The sequence below is a fragment of the Hipposideros armiger genome, unplaced genomic scaffold (assembly GCF_001890085.2).
Source record: "Hipposideros armiger isolate ML-2016 unplaced genomic scaffold, ASM189008v1 scaffold_777, whole genome shotgun sequence".
Lineage (NCBI taxonomy): Eukaryota > Metazoa > Chordata > Mammalia > Chiroptera > Hipposideridae > Hipposideros > Hipposideros armiger.
In genome coordinates, this window is record NW_017732127.1 from 767490 (window position 1) to 780578 (window position 13089).

At 44.6% G+C, this 13089-nt stretch overlaps 1 protein-coding gene across 5 annotated transcripts; it reads left to right on the top strand.

The window, feature by feature from the left end:
* Nucleotides 1–625: 625 nt before the first annotated feature.
* IDNK (IDNK gluconokinase) lies at nt 626–11436 on the top strand. Of its 5 annotated transcripts, XM_019628286.1 has the most exons (6): nt 663–794; nt 2579–2609; nt 2956–3042; nt 9833–9876; nt 10583–10931; nt 11094–11436. In XM_019628286.1, exons 1-5 carry the CDS (start codon nt 745–747, stop codon nt 10926–10928), a joined length of 558 nt encoding a protein of 185 aa, XP_019483831.1. In that variant the 5' UTR covers nt 663–744; the 3' UTR covers nt 10929–10931; nt 11094–11436. The 5 variants fall into 5 exon arrangements, with proteins under 5 accessions (XP_019483834.1, XP_019483831.1, XP_019483830.1 ...); XM_019628289.1 differs by having other exon boundaries at nt 626–794; nt 2960–3042; nt 10583–11436; XM_019628285.1 differs by having other exon boundaries at nt 664–794; nt 10583–11436.
* The last annotated feature ends 1653 nt before the right edge of the window (nt 11437–13089 follow it).

Sequence of the window (13089 nt, forward strand, 5' to 3'; positions counted from 1 at the left end):
AGCCTAAGTATGAAAAGCAGAGTCAGTGCAGGGGGAATGGCAATATTCATCAAATAAATTCTTTACGTCAGCTTTATGGTTTATATCACCAAGTGACATAAACTCGGGTAACAAAGGTTGGGCAGAATGTCGTTGGAAATGCTTTAAATCAAATACTTTAAATGACACATAATCAACACATTGTTTTAAAAGCAAATGGGCCCTTCAAAGAGGTTCTCCTCCCCCTTCAGTAATTTACCCGAGAACAGGAGCCGGATTAAACAGCAGAGCCATACAAGCCATGACATGCGCCACTATGGTCCGAAAGAAGTCTGCCTCACATTATTGTGACAAATTGCCAGGGTGCAAAACACTATGTACAGCATATACCAATTTCATACAATACTCATAACCATCTATCTACGCGGGAGTGGGGGATCATTTTGGGAATGGGCACTTATGGCCACACGGTGTGGGAAAGTGTGAATTTATTTTCAGCTTATTCTCTTTATAGTCATATTTTAAATAAATAAAAGCTATTCCCATTTGTGGAGGAGGAGCCGGAGAGGACGCCCTGCGAAGCCGAGGCCCCCCCTGCAGCCGACAGGGACGAGGGCGCACAGCGGGCGGAGGGGCGGCGGGCAGGGGCGCGGCGGGGGACACACTGCGGCGGCGGCGGCGACTTGTCCCGCCCGCGTGTTGCTCCGCCCTCCGCGGCCAGAAAGGCGCCCCGGACGGGCCCGGGAAGAAGCCGGACTGGGGACCATGGCGGCGCCTGGCGCGCTGCTGGTCATGGGCGTGAGCGGCTCGGGGAAGTAGGTCCCGGGGCCGGGGGCGCGGGGCGCGCCGGGGAGGAGGCGGCGCGGGGCGGTGGAGGGCAGACGGGTCTCGGTTCCGGGTCTGCGGCGACGGGAAGGCCCTGGGGAGATTCCGCTCCTCTTTGCAGATGGGGAAACTGAAGCCCGGGGCACCTGCCCCTCTCCCCACCTTCCAACCTGCTCGCCCCGGGGCACCTGGCCCGCGACCACGTCCCAGACCGGGACTGTCTATACCCGGGGAGGCTCTATCGAAAGCCCTTTGTAAAGAGGTGCCTGCTGGGGCGCAAATGGAGTAAAAGGCTCCCCTAGCACCTGGAGCGGCTGGGGCGGTCGCAAGGGCTCGTTTGGGGGCCTGTTGTCAGTCAGAAAGAGGTGGCGGGGTGCAGGGCTCGAAGCGCGGGAGCAAACCTGGTCCCAGGCTCCTACCGACCTCGGTCAGGCTGGGCAGAGCGGCAGCTCCCTCATCGCGAGGCCCGGGCCTTTTCTGATTACATTTGCAAGTGAATTGAACCTTCCTGGTCGATTGTTTTCCCCTTTCTCTGATCAGTGTTTATCAGCTAAAGCTGGAAGGACTCTGTTACTACGGAGGAAGGTCCCTGAAGGCTTGTGAGGAAAGAGGAACGTTGGCTACCACAAAACCTCTGCCCAGTCCTGTCTGGCCAACTTGGGGGCTAGTGGCGCTAGCCTTTGGCTTCCCGATTAGACCAAAACGTAACTGTATCCTTTGTCAGGAGAGACAGCTACTGCAGCTTTCCACCAGAGGCAGTAAAAGAACTGAAGTAAAATACTATAATCATCAAAGGCCTATAGGAACTGCCCATGTGGTCAGGTGTATATTATTACATTCTTTCTTGCTGTCGGTAGGTAGGTTTAGCTTTCCAAAACTATTCTTGCCTTTTTTAGCCTCAAATCTTGAGACATTAAAATAATTTTGGGAAATCTTAACTGAAATTAAAATAAAACATGGAGTCTGAAAACTCCCTGTTGTATAAGTTGAAGAAATTGGAGAATGTATGCTTGCTGCTCTGGCGAGATGAGGGGGAGTCCTAGCTGCCTGGTTGTGTGAGCTTGGGCAGTACCCTTCTCTGCCTTGGATCTGATGACGAGGGTCTGAACCAGATGGTTTATATGGTTATAATTATGGTTATGATATTCATGCACTCAGTAAATATTTATTGAGCTCAATCCTTACACTATGTCACTGATATAGTGACTAGGACAGATAAAACTCCTGCCCTCAAAGAGTTTACATTCTAGTATGGGAGACATGCACAGCTGGGGAAAGGGCATTCTAGGTAGAGGGAAGGGCTAAGTGGGAGATGAGATCAGAGAAACAATGCAGGTGAAGAGAAGCGGTCATATGCTGGCGGTATCTTGAAGGTAGAGCCAACAAAAAGATGTGTCGATGGGCTAGATGTAGAGAGAGGAGTCGAGGATGATTTCAAGGTTTGTTTGATCCCTTTATTAATTCAGTATTTTTCTCAAAAAAGAAACATCTATAGAACAGGCATGAAAAAACTTTCTGAAGAAATTCAGGACTTCATTGAGATCTTATATCTTGCTTTTGAGGGGGGGAAAATTGGTAACTGGGTAATTATTTAAATTCCTGAAGAAAATTAAAGTCATGCTGTAGACTCCAGGGTCAAGAGCATGCCTCTCGTTGCGTCAATATCCTAAATTTATTGGTTGTAATACCGCGGGGGCAGCCATCCTTGGATGGAGGGAGACACCACGCAGGCCGGGAAAGGGCAGTCGTTTGAACATCTGTGTCTTCTCCGCAGATCGACCGTGGGCTCCCTGCTGGCATCCGAGGTAACGTGCTCTAATGCCTTCCACATGTGAGTTCCGCTGTGTTGCCGCACTGCTTCTCTCCTTTTCTCTCCCTTTCTTCTGGCCTGTAGTGGTTTGTAAAACTCACCATAGGCGCCTCCCTAGGGCTTGTGAAACCCACTGGAGCAATTTAGTCTTTCTCCTTGGTGAGTTCCCAGTGGCAATGAATGAGAAACGGAGCTGCAGGAGCCCCGTGAGCAGGGATGTGGAGTGGCCTTCCAGACCTCCCTCCTGCAGCTGCAGGATTGGCCTGGCTGGTGGTGAAGCAGGGGGAGGGGTGGGCAGCACTACCTGCCACATACGCCTTTCCTTCACTTTGTTCTTAAAGCTAGGATGGAAATTCTATGATGCAGATGACTATCACCCAGAGGAAAATCGAGTGAAGATGGGAAAAGGGATTCCACTGAATGATCAGGTAACGTTAGCGATTTCCAACACAGATATTCCAGCTGGGTGACACAGGGTGAGATCTTTGCAGGGCTTGGTGTAGTTCAGTTCCTGAGTCACGATATAACTCATGGACAGGGCTCCCCAAGCCAGGAGCACAGTGAGGCCTCCACGCATGTTAACTTTGGCCCTGAACTTCTCTCTCAGCTCAGCGTCAGGAGTGATGATGCACCCACCCTCTGCCCCAGCTTGGGCAGGATCCCCCAGAACACTTCGTTGAAGAACTTTTATCTGCAGAATGCAATCCCTGAGAGCCTCATACATGGGGAAGTTCATCTTCTCTTCCCAGGTCCTATCAGCCTACCACCATCACCAGAGTGATCTTTGCAAATTCAAGTCTGGCCCTTTGGACATTTCCCACCCATCTCAGGGTAAAGACCAAACAACTAAACTCCTAAATGTGCGTGGTCAGGACGGACTGACCCTGTCCCACTCCACTCTCTTTAGGTGCTGTGCACCCCCTCCCTATCTCCCCTGGAGCCGTAGTGGCCCTTTTCAGTCCCTTCTACTGCCATGTTCCTCCCCAGGGCCTTGGCATCTGCTGGTCCTACGGCCTGGAAGGTGCTTCCTTCCTCTCCTCACTGAGTTAACCCTGGTCATCCTGTACATCTCAGCTCCTGTGCCTCTTCTTTAAGGAAGCCCTCCCTAACCTCCTTAAGTAAAACCTCCTGCAATAAACTCTCATAGCAGCATATCCTTATTGTCCCTGTCCCAGTTGCAAGGTGGCATTTATGGTATGAGAATTAGATTAATATTTATCTCTGCAACTAGATTTCACTGCCAAAAGGGCAGGGACTTTGGCCATTTCTGTTAACCACTGTGTATCCCCAGGGCCTGACATGCAGTAAACGTCAGAGAATATTTGTGGCATATTTGTGGTGAATGAATGAATGAGGAGTGAATGATTAGCACTTCATTCCTGTATGCAACACCATGAGGCCATTTCCTAGAGGGTTTTTCTCAAGCCAGAGTTACAAACTGTGGATTCGTTGGCTTAGCTAGCTGCAGCTCAGGAGACACACTGAGGGCAGGGTTGAGGTCTCGGTCCACAGAGCAACTGTGAGCGGGGACCCCAGCCAGGCCCACATGTCAAGTGTGTCCAAAGGGCAGGAAGGAATGGAACTGGCCAAAGACCAGCGCTGTTTTCCCTCAGTGTGAACTTGGCTCGCGCCCAGTTGTGCCCCCAGTATCTCACTCTCTTCCCTGTGCCCTGCCTTGAAGGACCCGAGTGAGTAAACCATTAGTAGGTCCAATTGAATTGCGTTCTAAGGGTGTGTACTTCTCTGTTTCAGAGAGTGCTGCTTGAGTTTGCAATGATTCAAGCCTTGAACCATCAAAATTTAAGTGTGTAACATTTGACTTTAGAAGATAGGAGGAGTGAATCATAAAAGAATTACAGAGTAATAATTTAAACATAATACTGCTATTATACTAGAGATAATAGACATAATGTAGATAACCGGGCTCTACCACTAAGCTTGTGTGACCTTCAACAAATGGGTTAGTCTCTCTGTGCCTAATTTTCCTCCCCTGAAGTAGGGATAGTACCATTTCTTTGGGTTCTTGAGAAGGTTAAATGAGATAATACAAAAAAAAAATATGCACAGAAAAGTACCCAATGCATTCAGTAAATATTTATTATTGTTGCTAGTATTGTATCTATATAGACATGTGTGTGACATTTCTATAGAGTGTGTAAAATGTGCTGCGCCAGTGTTATTTTTCTCCTTGGTGAGTTGCAAGTAAGAGTTAAAGAACAAAGTACAGCAACCCAAATGGATGGACTTTAAAATGGCATTTAAACGTCCTTCCTCTTATTCTCAAGTGAGGCTTGTTAGTGGGCAGGATGGATAGGAGGGGAGAATTCAGAAGAGGAATTTATTGTACAGAAGACAAGGTTATTAATTACCGGAAGAAACATAACAAGTTCCTAAATATATTCAGGAGAAACTGCAAATTAGCCAGAACGGGGCAAGTGGTAGAACGGCAAATGGTTTAGTCTTGACATGAGCCCAGCCATTCTAAGAGGGAAGGTTTGGGTCATAGCTGGGCTGACACTGATGCCCCTCCTGATCACCCTGACAACCTGCCCCGCCCTCTCTGCTACTGTAATGAGGATCAAGTAGAGTCCTAGGCAGAGGCAGGGGTTCTGCCTTGAGAAGAGTCTTGGGAAGGTTTGGGGAGGGTTTTGTGCTCAGAGAGCTGATGTGTGAAGAGAAAGAAACTGAATTGAATATGCCAAAGGCTCCTTCAGTCTATTTAAATGTACATTAATTTAAATTAAATAAAATGTAAACTCCAGTTCCTGGGTTGTAGTGCCACATTACAGGTGCTCAATAGCCACATGTGGCTGGTGGCTACCAACCCAGACAGTGCAGACAGAGGACATTTCGTCACAAAAAAGCTCTATTGGACAGCACGGGTCTAGGAAGATATGTTATTAGCATGATGATGAGGAAGAATTTCCAAGCTGCTATTCAGTGAGGCCCCACTATGTGCCCGGCCCACACTGTCCTGGCAGCCCACAGTAACACTTGAGTAGACTTCAAAGCCTGTTTAAAGGAAGGTTTTTTTGAGAAATGTTTTTCCTGATTATAAATGTAACACTTATCCTGTACAGGAAATTCGGAAAGTGGTGACATATTCTTTCACAGAATACATCACTCTTGGTTTCATCTGCCAAAAATACCTACTGATTGAATTTTGAGAGGTTTTCCCCCTATGTTTCTAGGGGTACATATTCTTTTTACATGCGTTCTTTCCTCTATGGTCTTAAGTTCACTTTCGCACCAAGTAAAACCAGCCCCTCTCCCCTTCTCCCCTCCCCCTCTTTCCTTCCCCTCTGCCTCCCCTAGCAGTGTGCTGGACATACTCCACCTCCATCTGATCCTCTGAGTTCCACCTCCCTTTCTCCCTTTAACCATTATCCCCTTCCAGAGGATGCTTTCTTTCTTTAGATGTTACCATCAGATCACTGAAACCATAGGCCCAGGAATCCTTCTCTGTCCTCAAGATGTTCTGACTTAACTCTTGTGCCCATGACTTCCAAGACTGGGCTGGTGGTGGTGGAAGCGCCAGTCCCTTGCATGTAGGGACTATCAGAAATGAGATGGCCTTGAACATCAGATCCAACAGCAGAGATACCCATTTGGGTTGTGTTGTTTCCTGTCTTTCCCCTATGACTCCTTTTGTGTGTGTGACTTTCATAATTTATTATATTGTCCATAGTAACTATTCACAAAGTTGAATGAATTTATCTTAATATCTCCTCCTCCTTGCCCCAATTTCTATTTCTGTAAAGGGGAGAACTCTCTCTCTTTTCCACAAACATTATGAACATAAAATTTGGAGCGCAAGTCTTTCCTAATACCTTTACAATAAAGTCCAAACTCTTTAGCAGATCACTCAGGGTCTCGATCATATAGTCCTGACAGTTTCTCCTGACCTTCTTCACATTATCAGTGTCCACACCTCCTGTTCACCAGTGCTAAGCATGTGCCTCATCCATGTATTCAAGAGTCTTGGTACAGTCTTGGATTATGCCCTTCCCTCTGTTTCACAGGTGCTGCTTCAGTTGAAATCTTTATCCTTCAAGATTTCGCCTGCCTAGGGCCTGATCACAATTGACCTCTCCCCCGCTACTGTGCTATTCTAGCCCTTTTCTTAGTATATTTCTTTTAGCCCCCATCACTGTCCTGTGGGTAATTTAGCTGATCATCTACCCATCTGTCTTTTCTGCCAAACTGTGGCCCCTTTGAGGACAAGGACTACACCATTCATATTTATATCCCCAATGCTCGATATGGTGCTTTGCACATATTAAGGATTCATTGTTTGTGGAATTAAATCCCATTGCATACCAAATTCATGAATTAAAGAAAGCTCTTTTTAAAAATTCAAAGTTGGAAATAAATATCTCATTATTAAATCAGCCAAAAGTAATATTTAAAGTAAAGTCTATTCCATCTGTTATTTAAATGTCAAAGCAGCTCAATGAATTACATATAATCCCACATTTTACAGATAAACAAAGGGAGGCACAGAGAAGTTAAGTCACTTGAGCAAAGCCACATAGTTCAGGGAGTCTCTCTAACCTCAAAGACCCCACTTTCCCTAATAGTAGGTTTAAAGTTCCTGATAATCCATAGAACAAATAAGTACAAGAAGTGAATTAGGGTTGGTTAAATGGAGAGAGAGAGAGGGTAAAAGTGAGGGTGAGGATTAGAGTAGGAAGGAGAGGTGAGGCCCTCAATAAGCATATCCATTGTAGGGGCCTCAGCCTTTAAGGGTATCTGAGGTGAGTGATGCTGTGGCCTGGCCTGCTGCAGACCAGGGATGAGAATTCTGGCTTCCACACGGGAGTCTAGTCAGTCTCTGGAGCTGCTTTGGAAAAACCCTTCTCCCTGTGGCCCCATGTGATTCTCCAAGAAAGAAACCCAATCATTTAATTATGACTCAATACTTGGAAACTTCATCTATAAAGGACAAAGTGCTTCTCTTTTATCTCCAACTTTCTTTCATTGTTTTTGAGACCAACGGACCCAGACCTTACAGATGCACAGTGATTAAACTGATCAACATACATTCTGATTTTGCAAAAGTCTGAAAGCATCTATTTTTGTTTAAATAGTTTTATATTTCTATTCATTAATTATAGTTTTCATAGTGGAGCTTCTGAGGAATTTTATTATGACTAAATGAACCAATGTGCCTTTTTCTTGACTAAAGCATATATTGCACTATTAAAACAATTTTTTGTAAAAAGCATGGATTCAAATAAAGGTTTATATCCTTGGACAGGATAGAAAGCTCATCACCCAAACATGTTTTGTTATTTTTGTTTCATTATTATGAACTATTTTAGGCGTGTAGAAAGTGTAAAGAATAATACAGTCAACGCTCAGCTAAATGAAATAACGTATTTGTTTCCTAAGCCATAAAATAACACAGAGATTGATCTCCACTTTTAAAGCACAAATAGAGACATTTGTGCAGAGGGAGATGAAGCTGTAAGCCTGTATGAAGCATGGAGATGAACCTGAATGTCTTGCATAAGTCTTGAAAACTATTGTTGAGTGAGGATTACAAATATTTCCACTCGCTGGATTCAAGCAGCAGCAAAGAATCTGGCTGTCTCCCTTGGATCACAGGTGGGAAAGTCATTCTTGAGAACCCAAGACCTTACTACACCCAATTCACATTATATGGAAGATACCAAATTGAAAATATAAAGCTGATCTGGAATTGATGAAACTACCAATGGAAATGTTTCCAATACTCAGCACTCCCACCAGGGAAGAAAATCTAAAGATGAGCTTACAATCAGAAATTACAAATCATACAAGTAAATGAACCACTATAAGGAAGAATCAGCAAAAGTCTCTTCCTGCTGTCTCCAGTGTTGCAGTTACCAAAACTGAGTCAAGTATAGAAGACCTGAAGACAATAATGCTTATTAAGGAAATTGAATCTATCATCAAGAAATACCCCTCAAAAAAGGACCCAGGCCCAGATGATTGGCCTAAACAATAGGTATTTATTTCTCACAGTTCTGGAGGTCCCAACATCAGGATGTTGGCATGGTCAGGTTCTTGGGGAGGGCACTCTTTCTGGCTTGCAAAAGGCCGGCTGCCTTCTTACTGTATCCTCACCTGGGGATTGGTGGGAGAGAGTGTGCACTAGCTTCCTCGTCTTTTTATAAGGGCGCTAATGCCATGAGCACTCCACCCTCATCATCTCATCTAAACCTAATGACTTCCAAATACCATCACATTTTGGGGTTAGGGCTTCAACATATAAATTCTAGGGGAGATGAACAGTTACTCCATAACAATAACATATGGCATACAATATACAAAAATAGCAAAAGAGGGAAAGCTACGCTACTCATTTTATAAGGCTAGTAGAACCTTGATACCAAAATTTAATACAACTATACAAGAAAAAAAATACAACAAAATCCTAAATAAAATGGTAGTAATCAAATACGTAAAAGCGATAACATTTTAAAATGCATCATGTTTCCGGAACACAAAAATAAAGAGTGGGGCACACTGGGGAAATGGTTGAGACATAAAACGAGATTGAGTTGAAAATTGTTGAAGCTGTGTTATGAGTGCACAGAAGTTTGTTTTGTACTATTTTGTCTGTTTAAAGTTTTCATAATAAAGTGTTTCTTTTTTTAAATGCATTATGGCCAATCAGTATTTACCCCAGGAAAGAAGAACAAACATGTCTCAGGAAAGTTATTTTTTTGTGAAACACTGTAGGGTGTCCTATGTAAACTTCTATCTTCTCTTTGGAAAAATATAAATTTCTCGCAACACTTTTAATCTGAGGGGAGTTTTGATCTTGGAGGATTTAGAGAATAGGACCGGGATAACTGACATAAGGGGTTTCTTTGACTACCTCCCTGCATTTCAGATCAAAGGCACCTAAAGAATCATGCAATACAATAAAAGGAGATTTGTAAACACATCAGAGCCAGGGAAAACATATATACAACAGGGATGTTAAGATGGGGGAGATACATACTGGTATTTTAGGGCAATTTTTATTATTGTGAAAAGAGCCCCTGGTGTCTGACCCAGGAAAAATTCCTGTTCAACTGCCCAGGGACTTGAGCCCTAAGCCTATGTTTGGCCTATTTCTCAAAACCACTGTGATCTCTCTGGAGCTCGGCATAGACGAACATGATTAACTACATTTCTGTACAAACACTACCTGTCAAAGTCATTTTGTGTCTGCTTTAATTTCAGGACAGGATTCCATGGCTCTGCAATTTGCATGACATTTTATTAAGGTAAGAACATCAGGCCTTGGCATAGGCCAGTGAGTAAAAAAGACCCATCAGAAAGTATAGAGAAAAAAATACACTCTTAAAATCACAACTGACTGATGATAAAGGATCCCAGAAATGGGCTGTGTTTCTATCAAATAATCAACAATGGTTTAAACCAGCTACAGACGTGTCATTCAGTCTGGTCCTGGAGACAAACCTAGACAGCTCCAGTCTTGGTTAGCTACTTGGCTTCCATAAGCCTGTTTCTTCATCTGAAAACGAGGATAGACGTAGTTCCTAGTCACAGATTATCGCGAGGATTTAGTGAGATGAAGCATGGGTGGCACTCAGAACAATATCGATATACAAAGTGCACGAAAAATGGTAACATGCTGCACCTGAGCCACATCCTATATCCACAGGAGCCGAGCAAACACCTTGATCAACTTTTTCCTTACCACAGTTCTATGGACAGGTCCCCTGAGTAGCCCCCTTTAACAGAGAAGGAACTGATGCTCAGGGAGGTACACACCTTGCCCATGATGGATCAGTTAACTAGTAGAAGATCTTTACCTCAAAGCCAGGACTGCCTGATAACTTAACTGCCATTTTGTAGCGCCTTCCACTGGCAGGGAAGTAGGCCTGGACTACAATCTAGACTTGACACCAAGTATTTTAAATGACTTCATTCATTAGCACCTCCTCCTCTTCCCTTTCTTTTTAACAGAGATGTGGCCACAGGACAGCATGTGGTTCTAGCCTGTTCAGCTCTGAAGAAAGTGTACAGAGACATCTTAATACGAGGAAAGGATGGTGCACCTCAGAAGTGTGCTGAGCCGGGGAAGGAAGAAAGGCTGGCTGAGGTGAAGCTCCTTGTGGTCCATCTGAGTGGGTCCTTTGAGGTCATCTCTGGACGCTTACTCCAAAGAAAAGGACATTTTATGCCCGCTGAGTTACTGCAATCCCAGTTCGATGCTCTGGAGCCCCCATCAGCTCCAGAAAATTTCATCCAAATCAGTGTGGACAAAAATCTTTCAGAGATAATTGCTACGATTTTGAAAATTTTTAAATGAAATGTAAGTTTCGTATCAGTGGTCCAGAACAGAATTAGGCATAACTTTCTTTGTATCCTATCCCAAACCATGTTCCAGCATCCTTGCTGATACCGTATCCTAAATTCTAGTGAAGGTGATCAAACCACAATATGTTGAGATATGCTTGTTGGGGTGTATTTTTAGGAATTTGTGATATTCTTGGCATCATGCTCTGGCACATTCAGAGAAGAGGAGAGGGAACTCTGGAAGGAAAACGTCAATTGAAATTTAAATTCGTATGATCCAATCAAATGATCAGAGGATATTATATGATCGATGCTGAAATCACTGCCTTAGAACATTCTTGATCATGCTGCCTTCAGACAAATAAATGAAACCTGGATATCCCTGGCATCCCTTGGAAATTAGTCTTTGGAGCACATGTCCAAAATCGACCACTCAGCAGCAAGTTATTTTGAACCACACACCTCCTAATCTGTCCTTCGGTCATTTCAAGGTAATAAAAAGCACATGTATTGGGTTGTCATGATGTGTTTTTTCTGTTTTTTGTTGCAAAAATGTGTCATGACTTGTTGACAACCCAATAGTTCACAAATAAAGAAAACTGCAAAGATGGAACTTGAGTGAGTGAGCGTGGGACTCGCTGACCCAGTCTGGCCGTCCGTATTTTACAGAGACCTTTGAAACCAGTCAGTCCATAAAGTAGGGAGATCAGCACATCTGCCCTCCTGCTGTAAAAGCCATCAGTGATGGACACTAGGCGTGCAAAGAAGGAACACCAGAGCTCCTATGGCCAAGACGTGAAACGAAACCTTCCAATGGGCAGCCCTGTGCTGGTGGCATCTGGGCTGTGAGGCTGCACAGGAGCTTGGAGGTGCTGGGTACATTGCTGGCACACAGTTTCCTGGGCACCAGCCAGGCAAGTTGCAATCTGGCCAGCATGCACTGGGTTTGAGCCCTTCCCCTTTGGGGCTCCAGGAAGACAGCTCCTTATCCCTCTCTCCTAACTTGGGCCACAGGACCCAGCCACTCTGCAGGCCCTGGCTCTGGCCAGAAAGTTTTGGAACCAATCATCTGTTTTCTTTCACAAGGGTATGCAGTTTTTGTTGTGGGAACTACAAACAGAATGCTTGTGTGGGGTGCCAGTGGGATTAAAGGGCCCTTCTGGGTGGACAGACCTTGCCTGAGACATTGTAGAGGCCAGACTATCTGTGGCCCCTTCTGCCCGGAGTCCGTTTATATCAACCCTCATATGTAGGGTCCAGTCAACACTCCAGCTGGATGAGTCACCCCAGCCACACTGAAAGGACTCAATCAGTCCGCTGTCCTCAGTGAGTCTATGCTGGGTACTGTGAGGGGCTCTCTGGAGGGTTTGAGGACCTGGAACACAAAGCCCTGGCTCTCAGGTCGCTTACAGTTGGGGGTAAAGATAGGGCATCTCATATTCTCTGGCCCAGGCCAGCGTTCTCAGTGAAGGCAGTTCTTCACAAAAAAGAATTGGTTTTCAAATATCCCACCAGACATTCATGTGGAATTAAATGAAAAAAACTTGTTTATAATTATAGGAGAGCGCACAGAATCTAACTCCGTTTTATACATAAATATTTTTTTTTGCAGTTTTAATATCCACTGAAATTTCCAAGACTGCAATAAAGCGACGATTGTATTCCATTTCATTTTTAACTTTACCAAGAGTTGTTTACCATTTCAGAAAAACCATGGTGTATTTCTGTCATGAATACAACACACCTACATCCACCGGCGTTTGTAACTGTTCGTTCAGTGATCCGCCAATGGGCACAAGCATCCAACTACTCCATTGTGTTTGTCTAGTGTAGCCATGTCCAAGCCTTACATATTGAAACCCATTCGTTCATGACAAGTTACTTTCCTTTTTTTGTCCTTTAGAGTTAGGCATCATATTTATTATTTGCTTGGATAAGCTTTATTAGCAACTAGTTTCACTTTCAGGATGGTAAGGGGGCATTAGAAAATACTTGTTAAAAAAACAAGCAAACAAAAAACAGCCTTGAGTCTGGTGGGGGTTGGGTACCTGAGTAATTGTTCCCCAGCACGGCCATAGGGAGGACAGTAAGCCAGTACTGCCCTCTGGCGGCCTAGGGGGACACATACACAAACTGCTCTCCCGATCCTGAACACCCCTCCAGCAGCCAAGGGT

Coding starts and splice junctions, on each gene's coding strand:
- IDNK (XM_019628286.1), top strand. CDS start 745: ATGGCGGCGCCTGGCGCGCTGCTGGTCATGGGCGTGAGCGGCTCGGGG. Junction 795..2,578: donor GGCGTGAGCGGCTCGGGGAA/GTAGGTCCCGGG, acceptor TCTTCTCCGCAG/ATCGACCGTGGGCTCCCTGC. Junction 2,610..2,955: donor GCTCCCTGCTGGCATCCGAG/GTAACGTGCTCT, acceptor TTGTTCTTAAAG/CTAGGATGGAAATTCTATGA.